Source organism: Marmota marmota, unplaced genomic scaffold, assembly GCF_001458135.2.
Source record: "Marmota marmota marmota unplaced genomic scaffold, marMar, whole genome shotgun sequence".
NCBI lineage: Eukaryota > Metazoa > Chordata > Mammalia > Rodentia > Sciuridae > Marmota > Marmota marmota.
The window spans coordinates 25509467-25523957 of NW_026000019.1; the positions used below are offsets into that span (position 1 = coordinate 25509467).

Genomic DNA, 14491 nt, shown 5'->3' on the forward strand with positions numbered 1-14491 from the left:
CTAAAAAATCCTTATTCTCATTCCTAACTATAAAAAATAAATATGTATACTCAACAAGGATTTTATTTCAGTTACGTTAAGCGACGTCACATAGAAGAGTGCACTCCTAGTTAAAAATAAATTAAAATGGATCCAAATATTTTAAGACCACGTGGTTACATAAAATTAATACAATTATAAGTTATGTTCTTATTCTTAATATATATATTAAGATATTTAGATAACCTATATTTGTTAATCTATAAAATAATTAGCACATGCCTAATTGATTAGTTAATATATATTTGTCTAATTGTTTTTCTTCAACAGAAAACCCATAATTTATGTTTTATATTTACATTTATCAGATACTCTGCCTTTTCAGTTACAGATATTTGAGATAAATGTGTTTACTATAAATTTGCTTTTAAGTGAAAATACAATCTTCAAGTAGTTTCTAATTCTCAAAGTTACTGTTCAAACTCATAAGATGATAAATAATTATAATTATGTCTACAAAATATCTAAGGATTTTAACTATATTTTCATTGATATTTCTTATCAAAGTACAATAATTTGTTTATAGATTGTAAGGTTCACTGCCCACGTTGATGTGTCCTGCCGGACGGGACAGTATAGTCTGCAATGCTTTGCAGCAAATGTTGCAAAAATTCTCTCCCAGTTTGCACATTTCTTTTGATCTGGTTTGCGGTATTTTTACCATGCTAAATCTCAGTATCTTCCTCTCATCCCCAGTCTTTTCAGTTTATTACTGATTGTAAAGGCAATTTTTTACCAGAAACAGGTCAGAAAAGTTCTCTCCTGGACAAGGTACCAACATATTAGAAAGGACTTAAAAAACAAAAACTAGACAGGCACAGTGGCACACGCCTATAATCCCAACAGCTCAGGAGGCTAAAGGCAGGAGGATTGCAAGTTCAAGGCCAGCCTCAGCAACAACGAGGTGCTCAGCAACTCAGTGAGACCCTGTCTCTAAATAAAATACAAAATAGGGACGGGGATATCTTAGTGATAGAGTACCCCCGAGTTCAATCCCCAGCACGCGCACACACACACACACACACACACACACACAATAAACAAACAAAAAACCACAGATGGTCCTTGACTCATGATGGTTTTTCACCTTCATGACGATGTGAAAACAATTCATGTGCAATAGGAATGGTACTTCACATTTTGTTTTTCCCAGGCTAGTGACAGGTGAAAATGTTGCAGCTCCCCATCTGCCACCAGCATGAGGATATGCACCACTGCAAATGAGAACACCAAGCTCCATTGCACACTGGCTGACAAACCAGGATAACAGTGGCACGTGGGTCGGGAGCATCAGGTGCTCTTTCAACTTGGGATGTTTTTCATTTAAGATAGTTGGTCGGACACACCCCATCATAGGTTGAGGAGCATCTGTCAGTACACAGGAGACTGAGGAACTGTCACTTGAATATCTTTCCCATTACTCTTGAGTTCAAAGCAGTACAATGTGGAAGACCAAACATGCTGCCAGCATTAGATGATATGAAGAAAGGGTCCTGACAACTAGTGCTCATCTGCATGAGACAAAGGCTGGAGGTGTAATTAGGGAAGTAATTTAAAGGCATCAAATGAGTCAGGCTAATGCATCATCAAGACAGAGCCCAAGAAAACTGAAGCAAAGAGTTTTAAGAAAATACATCATTCTCTTTTCAGAAAAGGCACACTTAAATACTCTGCCACTTACTGTGGAAGACAAGACTTAAGGTGGACTTCAAGATGGTAACACCATTCACACTCACTGTGCATTTTGAAACTGTTCACTTCCTTGCAAACCCCACTTACTCGAGCCTCTCCATTTTCAGCAGTGCCTCCTGGTGTGCGATGCTTAGCTGCTGCATTTTGTCCACAGAGGATTTCTACAAAGCAACATCAGCAATCTCTCCTCAGTGCTTTCCAAGAGCCATGGATTTCCTCACACATAACACTACTAGCAATAACTATAAAATGTTTACTCACACTATAATTTTCCCATTAGAAATAAATTTTAGTAGAGCTAATCAGTTCATTCCTCACAAATGAGTTAGGAATTTTACTTAACACAAATGATATTTGCAACAAACATTTCTAAACAGATTGCTGGTTCATAAATGAGGTTATGCATCTGTTGTATGACCCTCAAGTATATTTAAATCTTACATATTGCCAAAGAAATTCCATGTAAGTCTCACGGCATGCTTCTCTGAAGTGAATAAAGTTGATAATGCCACTTAAAAACCGACTGGTCCGTTTTGCTTCTAAAATATAAAGCAAGACTATTTTAAGTAAATGTTTGAAACATAACGTAGAAATATTCATTCTCTCCCCCTGCATTACTTTGCTCATGGTATGTAAAATAAAACCGTGTAACAATCTGTTCTAACTTCAAGATCAGAATTACCCTTATATATTAATAATTAGGAAAAAAGAGCCAATTACTTTTGGCCATTATGGAAACAGCAAAAACCTGACTGGCTTGTGTCCCTTAAATAACTATAAAGAAACAGTCCGTGCAGCGATAAACTTCAGACACTGGACACAGGCGCTGCAGCACCTCCACAGGACCCAGCAAGCGAGCACTATCAGGGCACTGGCCTGTAATTCAAGCACCCAGACTGCAGTCCAGACAGCACAACGCAATCAGAACTCATGGGTCTTGGAGGGTCAGAAAAACAGGCCAACCACACCTGTAATCCCAGCAACTCAGGAATCCCAGGCAGGAGGATCCAAGTTCAAGGCCACCTGGGCAACTCAGTGAGATCCTGCCTCAAAATAAAAGTAAAAACAGCTGGGGATGTAGCTCAGTGGTAGAATACCCCTGAGTTCAATTCCTAGTACCAAATAAATAAAAAGCGATAAAGATAAAGTCTTAAAAGCAGCCAGAAGGGGGAAAAAAAAAAAAAAAACTGAGCACATCACATGGATAGACAAAACAGCAGTGACTTCTCATCAACGGCAACACAAGCAGAAGACAGGGTGGCCATGTGGTCAACTCAGAGTTCTACATGAAAGGGAAATTTCTTTCAAAAAGAAAGGCAAATTAAAGGGTGTTTATTAGCAGTATTAGAAATATTAAATGAAATCCTCCAGTTGCAAGGAAATATCATTCCAGAGAGGGACTGGACATACTTAAAAGAATGTGGGTTAATATAAAAGAAAATTTTCCTCATTTAAACAATGCTTTTAAAAGATAATCAACTGAAGCCATCTCATAACAATATGTCAAAGCATTCACATATCTGTAGAAGTAAACTTTATAGCATGATCCCACAAAGGACAACAATGGGGAATGGAAATAAACTCTTTGTAAGGTATAATATATATTAAGACAAACAGAAATAGGCTAAAGATATGTGCATACATATTAAATCCTACTGTAAATACCAAAACTAAATAAAAATAAATATATCCCAATAAACCAAAATAAGGCAGGAAATGGGGAAAACAGTAATAGGACAAGGTAAATTTAAATCAAATCACACCAATAATAACATTAACTGTAAGTGAACTAAACAGTTCAATTGATAGACAACAGCAAGCAAAGCAAGAACCCCGCTACAGGCAGTCTCTAAGAGACCCACTTCAGATACAAAGACTCGAATAACTGCAAAGCAAAAGACAATATGTTCTGGGATATAAAGCATATTTCAGAGCAAAGGCAAGTCCAGAGAATATTTCTAGATGTGTTGCCTTCAAAACTAGGCAGAACAGACAAATCCACAATCATGTCTGAAGATGTCAATAAATAAATGTGTTATCTGAAGCCATCTAGTTTGTGATAGTTCATTAGGGCTCTGAAAGGCAACAAATACAGACCATGTTCTGGGCCATAAAAAAGGTATGAATAAACTGAAATGGGGTCAAATTGAACAAATCTCTAATCCCAAAGGAATTAAATCACAAATCAGCAACAGAAAGGTAGCTAGACAAACCCTGAATGTTTTAAAAAGTAGACAACACACTTAAAACCTGCAGGTGAATGGAAAAAAAAAAAGAAAAAGAAAATTAGAAAATGTTTCGAACTGAATGAGAAATGAAAATACAACACAGTGGGGTTTATAGAATATAGATGAAGTTGAGATAGAGGGAAATTCATACATTAAACACTCTTACTAGGAAAAAACAAAACAAAACAGACAAACAAACAAACAACAACAACAAAAACAGGCCTGAAACTAATGACCTCAGCTCCTGCTCTAAAGTAAAAAACAGAAACTAAGAATAAATGAAACCAAAAGTAAACACGAGCAAAGAACCCTCCAAGGTTTAGGGTACTTTTTTCACAGTGGGCACATATTAGAAACAATTCAAATGTCTATCTACTGAAGAGAATACTCCAAGATAAAAAGATACACAGCAGCAATAAGTGCAAGTAACATGGATAAATCTCAACAGGGCTGTGCTTAAAGAAGTAGACACCAGGACAATCACATAGTACATGGGAGGTCCTGGGTTTGATCCTCAGTACCATATAATAATAAATAAATAAAATAAAAGTATTATTTAAAAAAAAAAAAAAGCAGCAGCAGCAGACACCATGCACCCAGCAACTCCAGAGGCTGAGGCAGCCTCAGCAAAAGTGAAGCACTAAGCAATTCAGTGAGACCCTATCTCTAAATAAAATACAAAATAGGGCTGGGGATGTGCTAAGAGGTCAAGTACCTGAGTTCAATCCCTGGTACAAAAGAAAAAATACATAAAAAAAAGAAAAATAAAAAAGAAGCAGACATCACGGATGGCAGAATGTATTCTTTCATCTGTATGAAATTCTGGAAAAGACAAAGCTAGAATGACAGAAGACACGCCAGTGGTTGCAAGCAGTGAGGCAGCCATGGGAGGCTGACTGCAAAGGGACTCCTGCGGGCCATGGACCCGTGCTATACACAACTGTGACAGTGGCTCACAAGTACAAGTATTTATTAAAACACATCCAATTTACATTTAAAATCCATGAGGTCTGCCATGCATATACTACATCCATAGACAAAAGTCAGAGATCCAAGAGGGCAAAAATGAATCAAGGGACACAAAGCTGGGAAAGTTTACATCTAAAACAACAGCATGACCATGATGCATACTAAAAGAGAACTTCTTCATGGTGAAAAGTAACCGTTAACTTGATAAAGTTAATATGAATAAATATGAATAGTCTACTATGTGACATCACATCTGCATTTTTTTTTTTTTTTAAGTACTGGGGATTGAACTCAGGGGCACTTGACCAGTGAGCCACATCCCCAGACCTATTTTGTATTTTATTTAGAGACAGGGTCTCACTGAATTGCTTAGTGCCTCGCTTTTGTTGAGGGTGGCTTTGAACTCATGATCCCAAGGCGCTGGGATTACAGACATGTGCCACCGTGCCTGGCCTCCCCAAATTTAAAGAATATTTTTTAAATGTAAGGAGTTAAGAAAAAAATTAGTCAGAAACACAGTTTCAATAAAAATTAGTCAGAAAAACAGTTCAATAAAAGGATGTAATAAAACACATCTCTAAGGATGGGATGCACTTGAAACCTACTCTAAGTCTTTCCTCCACATTTTTCAATGGAAAGGTAAAGTGGTTGGTTAAAGCCAGACAATAAAACTGTTTAAATTTTCACTTACTTGGATACAGAATATCAGCAATCTCAAAGTCATTCACCCGGCAGATGGGCAGAAATGAATCCCTTTTATAGAAAGAATATCAATAAATGAATTGTAAGCTATACTGAACCATTGAGCATAAATACCCCATTTTTAGAGAGATTTCTGGAGGTTTCCCTCAGGGTTGCAGGACCAAGTTGAGCCCACTGTAGTGCACAGCCCGATAGCTACACAAGCCTTTCTTAGAGCCAGGGACACCACAGATTCTAATGAACAGGCACTTGGGCACACGGAGACTCTAGAACTCGAAACTCTCCACAAAGCTGGCTGAGGACTGCCATTTACATGGCCTCCGAACTTTAGTGGACAGACCCTGAGAAGTGCTAGAAGTGAAGGGAGTTCTGCTTGGTAGAAACCTGTACTTCTGAACATACACAGAGAGGAAAGGAAGATGATGGAACTCCTTCCCAAAGATACCAATGTCATTTAAAGGGTTTAATGCCATGCAAATACAAAAGCAGATGGAGAAAGTAAAATGGGGGTTTACTCACAGATGAATGAATAAGTTGCTAACTGGTAAAAAGCCTTCCATTATATGTGGATACATAACTTCAGTGTTCACGGGCATCTGCATGTAGTAAGTCACAAAACCTAAGTCACACATTGATTAAACAAGTTTCTTCAGCCATAAACTAAAAGTAACCTTAATCAGAGGTTAAGATGAAATTGTATCAACTTTATCATTAAATCTGAAAAAAACAATGCAGCTCCTGCTACTAAGCTACAGTCGACATTAATATTTCTAATGATAGGGTTTACAGGGGGTGCTAAATAAAGATTTTTAAATGAATAAACAAATAGAAGGATAACCACAAGCCACCACTGTGTATCAGGCATCATGCTGGGGTTTTATTTATTTTCTCTTCTGATTTTTACAAGGATCTATAAACAAAGTGCTGTTCCCTTTTTATAGACAAAGAAACTACAATTGGCAAGGTTTCATTGTAAAAGGGTGGCTGTCTTTGATTTTTATTTTATTTTTTTCAACAAAACTACAGTTTAATTTCAGAAAATGTGTTAAAATATATATCTATACATCAATTTCTGACATACACTTAATGTGTTAGTATACACAAAATGATGCTTTCTCTTGAAACTGTATTTATGAAAGTACATTTTAAATACTCAGTATACACTGCACTTAATCTGCATGTTGCAATTTTTAAATGCATTAAAATCTGCAATGTAACAAAATGTTTTCTACATACGAAATTTTGTTTTTTGTTTTGTTTTTGTTTTTATTTTGTTTTTTTTTTATATATATAATGCACATTCTTTATGTATTTTTATTTAGTGTTTTCTCAGTCACAATTTTCTTTGCTGTCTAACATGATCTGCATGACCTATAAACTTTGAACTACTTTCGTACCTCATGTTTTTATCCAGCACTCTTACTGTAATATGTACTAGTGTGTGTGAACAATGTCAAATAAAAAAAGAACAGGTGGGTTGTGGAGCTGAGCTAGTGTGCAAAACGCTAGTTGTACAAAAACAAAAATGAAGTGAGCCATCTTTTGTTCATTTAAAATGTCTTTGATTTTTAAACAACAGATAACTTTCATGTTGATGAGACTCCAAAGACTCTGACATTGTCAGAGCATCTTCAGAGGATGCCCTCAGGACTTCATTGCAAAAAAAAAAAAAAAAAAATTACAATAAAGAAAGTGGCCTTTCCTACTAGAAACAGCTAGTTTGCCTCATTTCTAGCATTGTTCTGACTGTATGCCTGCTCTTCTCACCTGGGAGTCCTTCCTGAGAAGAGACCCTTGTCCATGCACACTCGCTGTGTCCGTGGGTCTCAGGGGACCTATAAACCTGGGAACAGCCTCAGTGATGTCTAGGTGTTGTTCAGGGCTTCCACTGAGGTTTCTGTATTGGTAAAGCTATGCATATAAACCATTATTATGCCTAAAATTCCTTCACAGGTGACATTAATTTTACACAAGCCTTTGAATGTGTCAAAACAGTCAAGATTTCCTTAAAAGGCAGTATGTACGTGAGCAGAGAACTGCAGTAAAACACGAAACATAGTTTTGCCTTACCATAAACTTACCATGTAAAAATGCTCCAATCGAATGCCATAGACTATCTGTAAGGCCCTCATGTAGATCATATACAAGACTTCAGGCTGCAATGGAAAGGAACTTTCAATACTCTTGACACATGACTCCAGCACTACATCACCACCACCACTGTCCAATGCTATAATCAGTAAACACAGAGAAAAGGGTGACAACTGTTCCATCTCCTTGAAATGTTTCACAATTTTCCAGATTTTAAAATACCTTATGATTCATGTCAGTTTTTCCAAGTGCCGAAAGTAGACAAGAAGACAGCTGCTTAAGAACAAACATACTCTTCTAAATCAAATTCAAGCCACCCCCACCCCAGGCAATGGAGGAAGTTAGTTCATCTTTCAGATCTGCAGGTTGCCAGGAATGTGGCAGATGTGTCCCAACACTGAGAATATATTTCTTGAAAAAGATCATGAGAAATCTTGTTGCTACCTTAGACATTAAGATTTTCTTGGATGTGAAGTTTAAGAGACAACTTAAAACAAGGGGGACAAACTCAATGAGGAAATACAGAAGTTTAAAAACCTTATTGTATGAGCAGAAAAGTGAGAAATATAGAGAAAATATTGCACCTTTTCAAAAAGTTAACTTTACTCAGTTTAAAGGCCCATCATTTACTCTGAGCTGATTCCCCTCATTTTAAAGAATTAAAGGATACTGACATTAGACAGTCTGGGTTCCATGTCATGGAACCAGGCTTCCCTATGTTGTCACTGCAAGGTAACACCAAGACTGGAAAAGGACTCTGGATGCTCTGTGACACACACACAGTCCATTTCTGCATTTAATAACAATGTGAGGAATGATGCCCATCAAAGCAAGTCAACTCTCTCTTGGGGCATAAAGCAAGAATATTAATCTGTAAGATTCCAAGGGGGTAATTTCAAGCATTTTCTATGGTGGGAAACCACTAGGAATAAGCTCCCCTAAGCCCTGCCAATACATTAAATCCGTGTACCACACTTCAACAGCAATAAAAAAAAAAAAAAAAAAAAAAAAAAACTTAATATCCTTTAATATATCTATGATTTAAAAGCAGCTGTCTTTTTTTAAAGAAAACAATCATATTCAAAAAGTGAATTCCTAATGGGAGGGCAGAAATCATCTCACATACAAATTTAATGTTATTTAAAATTACACTAGCTGAAATCTTTCTCTGTATTAAAACTGACAACATGACATGGCATGGTGACCTACTTGTTCTCTAACACCAATACCTACTTCAAACATCAAGACATTTTACCTTTGGATTTGGATAAAGGTCATTCTTGGAGAGGTTTTTTCCATCCGCTCCTGTTAAGAACTTATTGCGAATATGAACCACAATCTCAGCAACTTTATATCTGGGAAAAGACAAAGTTTCCATCTTGGGACTTGTAGTCTGAAGGAAGGGGGAAAAAAAAAGATCAGAAATACAATCAGTAGTTCTCATTGTCTGGAACTTGATAATCAATAAGAACAAAACAAGTCAAGTTCAACTAGTGACACTAGCACTATCATCAAATATTTAATAAGATAAAGACAAAGATGTATATCCTAAAATAAAATTCTACCAAGCACAGTCATTTTCTGCGAATTTTCCTAATGCTGTTCACTATTATCTTCCACATGGGAAAGAGGATTTTATCTGAACACACAACTGGGAAATCATGTGTTTCCTTTTTCACATTTGAGGGACCAGACAGAGGTTTTGCACAGCATAAGGCACCATCATTAGAAGCTATATATAAGGGATGATAACACACGGAAGGAAAAAAATATCATATTCTGATTCAAAATTCTATTCATTACATACATAATGAGATGACTATTAAAGTTTAAGATGCAAGAGGAAAAAATCAGTAAAAACAGATGCAGAAATTCCTAAAGTAAGAACTTTAAAAAACAAAACAAAAACCCCTTTTCCCTAATGTGTTCCTATGGTGAGTTGGTCGTGTGCCCCCCCTAAAGCAGCAGTTCTTACAGTTCTGTACCCCCTGCTCTTGTAGGCTCATTTGCTTGGAGACATTTGGTTGTCAGGCCAGGAGTAGCAATGCTGCTGGAATCTAGTCAGTGGAGGTGGGAATGCCGCTAAACGTCCCACAACATGTAGATCAATGGCTCCTCACAACGAAGAATTATCCAAAATGCCCACAGGATAAGGTTAAGAAAGCCTGTCCTAGAACTTGCGTTTAACCTTGTGGCTATGTACTGAGATTTCACTTACAGAACTCTGACGCTACCTGGAGAGTCCAAGAAGCTAAGACTCATTTCTTTACCAAGAAGAAGAGGGGCCTTAACCTCTTGCTTAAATACTAGTTTAATTGCCCAAAGATCCCCTTTCCCACAATGTCTCAGGGAAGAAGTCAATGTGGAGACCCAACGTGAACATACTCAACTTTGCAGATATGCTGACATTCTGAAATGGCCACAATTCTGGAAATAATGTTTCTTAGAACATTAGGGTTAAAAAGAAGCACTGGCAACTAGCCTAACTAAAGCTATTTTAAAAGATGATTATAAATAACTGCCTAGTTCCATATAAACCCTTGAAAGCATCACAGTAGTCACTCTCAAGTAGACTCCTTTCCAAATTAAGGAAGTTTTCCAATAACCATGTTTTTACACTCCATATTTCCTCATACTGAAAGGAGGCTCAATCCCTTACACCAGCCTGAGAGGCACCAGGGAACTTAGACTAGCATGCTTCTGATCAACACAGCCTAGCTAAACCTACATATGTGTATTTGCTGCCTTTTGTCCCACTCTGCCTGCTATTAAAAAAAAGATGGAGGCTGGAGACAAAGGTCTTCAGCTCTTTCTTGAAGCTGGCTTTGAATAAACCTTTTACCTGCAAAGGAGCCAGAGTTTTGGGGAGCAGAGTAGTAAACCTATTCATTCCATACCACAACTGTCCATCAAGGCAACTGTTTCCACTTCAGAGTGGCTCTCACAGTTAAGTAACTCTTCCTCATGCTGTAATGTTTGTTGTGGAATTTTGGCCATTGCCTTGATTTCTAGTTACCACAACTTCACAGAATGTATCAATCCCTGTTTAAATGACAGTTCTTTCAAAAAATGTGAAGATGGTCATTGGGTCTCTGCTAAGCCCTCTTATTCTAGAATAATTTCTTCACCTAAGAGCAAGCCCTTCCATCTGTGAGAGGAAAAAAAGCAAACTTTCCCCTAGCTCAACAGCAATCAACACTGAAGGCTCATGACAAGACTGGGATGAGTGGTGCCTGCACACACCAAGCAAGCAATCACTTGTGCAGGTGGCGCCAGCTAGGTGTTCACTAGCTATATTCATACTATCTACCAGATAGATTTAGATCCCATAGGCTAAGGGCTCAGACTATCTCCTCAGCCCACATGCCAATCAGAAATCCCAGATCACTTCACCTGTGCTTCTGACCAACCTGCGATTTATTGGAGTTCACACCATCTCCTTTTGGGGTTCACTTAATTTTCTGGACAAACTCACAGAACTCAGGGAACTATGTAACAGGGACTTAGGCTGCTTTTGCTAAAAGCAGTGACTTCACTTAGGTCTGGAGATGCCCCATGGATAACTAAAAGCAGGATAAAGTTTGGCATCTCTACCTTCATTTTGTACCTGTCTCCTCTGTCACCTTAAACTCTAACCTGCTCAGGTAGGTATGCAAATCATTTAAGAAATATTTAGCTAAAAAATTAGTAATACAAGCTTCATCACCCCAAATTTATCTCACCTGTCCCCTTTAAGACTGAGGCCAGATTTGCAGCATCCAGTTTCACACCCAGGAGTGGCACCTGGAAGTGTCTAGACTTTGCCCTATATAGCAGATCCTATGTTACAGGCACATCACTCCAGGATTAGACTGATTCACCCTCCAGGCAGGAGCAATCATCTCATGGGAGCCAACCTGCCCCCTTCCAGGATCCCAGGTCTGACAGACAAACATTCTAAGCAACAACTGGAAATTGGACTTCGAGGAATAAGGACTTCTTGAGAGCTCCTGTATAGAGCCAGGACTGAGAGAATGATAGGCCAGACCAGTTTGACCATGATGGTTTAATTATGCAGACCTCCTGCCCTGATTCCTCCTCTATTTAAACCTAAAGCTGCCTTCAAACTGAAAGACAGGGCTGAGATGTTGGATCTTAGTATAAGTCTTCCCAATGTAGCCATATAAAGTTTTTTTCTGCTTTTCACCATTCCCATTTCTGTATGGTTTTGGGAATGAATGGCTGGACCTAGTTTGTTGGAATCCCAGAGCATAGCCTAGGACTCCTGCAAAACATTTACTAGCTAATTATAAAGGAATATTACAAGTGATGGAATACCAGATGAAAGGACGGGTAGGGTAAGGAATGAGGGAAGGGGTTACAACCTCCAGGAATACTGGGGTTCACATCATCTGGATGGTCATCAGAAACTCTTTAAAACCAATCCTTCTGGGTTTTACATAAGTTTATTATATAGACATGATTGATTACATTACTGGACACTGGTGATCTGTTCATTCCCTGAAATTAGAGGTGGGGCTAAAAGTTCTAATTCTCTAAGCCTGCCTACATTCTTCAGATGAAAGCCCATCCAGAAGCTACCTAGGGGATACCAGCCCTCAGTCAACCGCTAGCTCATAAAAGGTCACTTATCACTTTGAAGACTCCAAGGATTTTAAGATTTGTGTGCCAGGAACTCAGGATGAACACCAAACGCATATTGTAAAACATTATACCCTCATACTTACCTTCCTCTAAAATATTATTTTGTCAGTCTCTTCCTAAAACATAATGCCCAAGCTTAACACAACACTCCAGATATGATTGGCCCAGGGCAGAGTATTAATAGTAAGGAGACTCCTCTGCTGGGCTACAAATGTAACACTCATTCACAAACATGTTTATGATGGATATTAAGAACATCCTCAGGGTGACCCCTTATATCAGCTGTATTTCCCCATGATCCTGCATAACTATTTGTAACTTAGGCAAGGGTTTGCATTTCCTACTATTGAATTTCACAACTGCACATTTCTATTTTAGAATGAAGATCTCTTTCTGTAGATTCAGATCCTTCACATATTAGGTGTCTCTATTACCTTAACTGAGAGGGAAAGTAAAATTCCTATCCCAGGATATTTCTTTGCCATTATTTCAATGATTTAGCAGAGAAAACGCAGGCTTTCTCCAAAGAAAAGGCTCTAAAAAGCTGTCCTTTTGTAAACAGTTTACAAAAGGACAGCTTTTTAGATAGATGTAGATAGTAAACATAGAAGTGAGTGGAGATATTTCTATGGTGGCTATTAAGGGTAAGATTTTATCATATAGCAAGACAACTACCAGCCCTTGCTTGCTGTACCTTCTCCCCTTGGGCCTCCAAAGCCTGCAGCCACTTCCCCTGCCCACCCTCAAGCCCAAGGCACTAAACCTTTGTTTAGGTTTTTATAAACCTCAACAGTCTAGCCCTTCTGTGCTTAGGTACATAATAAGTTCTGGATTTTCCCCGCTTTCAACATTCTACTGTCAATTTAAACTAGCAAGCCTTCAGAGGGAAAATGGACACTTAAAACTTCTCCACATAATCTATACTTTCTGCTAAGTCATATATTTCAGAACCCATGATGAAAGATTACAGGTCACTCTTCCAAAACAAAGTAGATCTTAATTAGAGACTGTCACAATAGAAAGGTGGGTGTGAAATAACTTCATAGTCGTCATCGCACATCCCTCTCCTCTGACGTCCCCTACACTCTGATGTCAGTTTAATGTTTGCAAAACGTCTACTGTATAACATCTGTACAAAAGTACTTAAATCACCTTTCCTATCACATCAAACTCCAACTGTTCGGCTTGGTTTCCAAAACCTTCGAAGCCTGATGAACTTCCTCCCCGAGTCGGCCTCAGCCTCCCTCGTCTCTTGGGAATCTCCCCGTTCAAACCGCCCTCCTCCCGCAGCACACTGCGCAGAAGGGCGGGCCTGGCCAGGGCCACTGGGCTCTGGGCACCGGGAAACGCGGGTGCCCGCGACACAGACGTGGAGGGAACCCGGGGCTGGACGGCACGGCCCCGGCCACCCGGCTCCTCACTCGCCCAAACTGCCCGACTTCAGACCCGCCCTTGGCCGGTGGCGGAGGAGATCCCGACTCGAGACCCTCAACAGAAGCCAACGCTTGCGGCCGCCCCCGCGGCGAGCGACGGTGCCCTGAAGTCCCGGCCAGCCCCGTCCGCAGGAGGCCAGCCCGCTCACCTACAGCGGCCGCCCAGAAAGGCCCCTCGCGCAGACCGGCGGCGGACGGCCTACCCAGCCCACGCCGACCGTTGCTCTTTCAAATCCGCCGCTCGCCGGAAGTACCTGTCCTTCCGGCGCAATCCCCGCCCCTTCCTGGGTAGCGGTAGCCGACCAGGGCCAAAAGACCGTAGGCTCACGGAAGCCGGCAGGGAACTAGACTCAGGCTCCAGTTTGACCCGAAGCGTGACGGCGACGGCGGGAGGCGGGCGCCCAAGTCAAAGGAGAACCCAGGTCTAGCAGGAAGGACCACCCGGCACAGAATCGGCACCTGGTCGGAAATTCGACCCAGCCGTAATCTCGATGAGCCAGCGGTACGGCCGCCGGTGCTGCCTCTGCATCTCCAGAAGCCCTGTGCCAAGGGAAGGGTCGGTCGTAGTGCAGTGAGCCCAGTGCTTGGGGCTCAAGTGTGGCGGGCCCAGCGCACGGGGTCCAGGAGCAGCGGGTCCAGGTGCAGCGAGTCCAGGTTCAGGAACGCTCAGGGGTAGCAGGCCCAGCGCAGGGG

General features: G+C 40.0%; 1 protein-coding gene across 5 annotated transcripts in view; it reads right to left on the bottom strand.

Moving 5' to 3' along the window:
* Positions 1 to 14083, bottom strand: part of Nuf2 (NUF2 component of NDC80 kinetochore complex) — a 31409-nt gene extending 17326 nt beyond the window's left edge. Inside the window, exons 1-7 of one of the 5 annotated variants that reach the window (XM_015491904.2) lie at positions 13948 to 14083; positions 8977 to 9114; positions 7712 to 7786; positions 6150 to 6226; positions 5620 to 5681; positions 2173 to 2270; positions 1819 to 1892 (exon numbers count right to left, since the gene is read on the bottom strand). In XM_015491904.2, the coding sequence (XP_015347390.1) occupies positions 1819 to 1892; positions 2173 to 2270; positions 5620 to 5681; positions 6150 to 6226; positions 7712 to 7786; positions 8977 to 9099 (509 nt within the window). In that variant the 5' untranslated portion in view covers positions 9100 to 9114; positions 13948 to 14083. Of the gene's footprint in view, positions 1 to 1818; positions 1893 to 2172; positions 2271 to 5619; positions 5682 to 6149; positions 6227 to 7027; positions 7274 to 7711; positions 7861 to 8976; positions 9115 to 13517; positions 13543 to 13947 lie in introns of those variants that run through there. The other 4 variants (XM_048810107.1, XM_048810108.1, XM_048810109.1 and 1 more) reach the window with 4 other exon arrangements.
* Between the last annotated feature and the right edge of the window lie 408 nt (positions 14084 to 14491).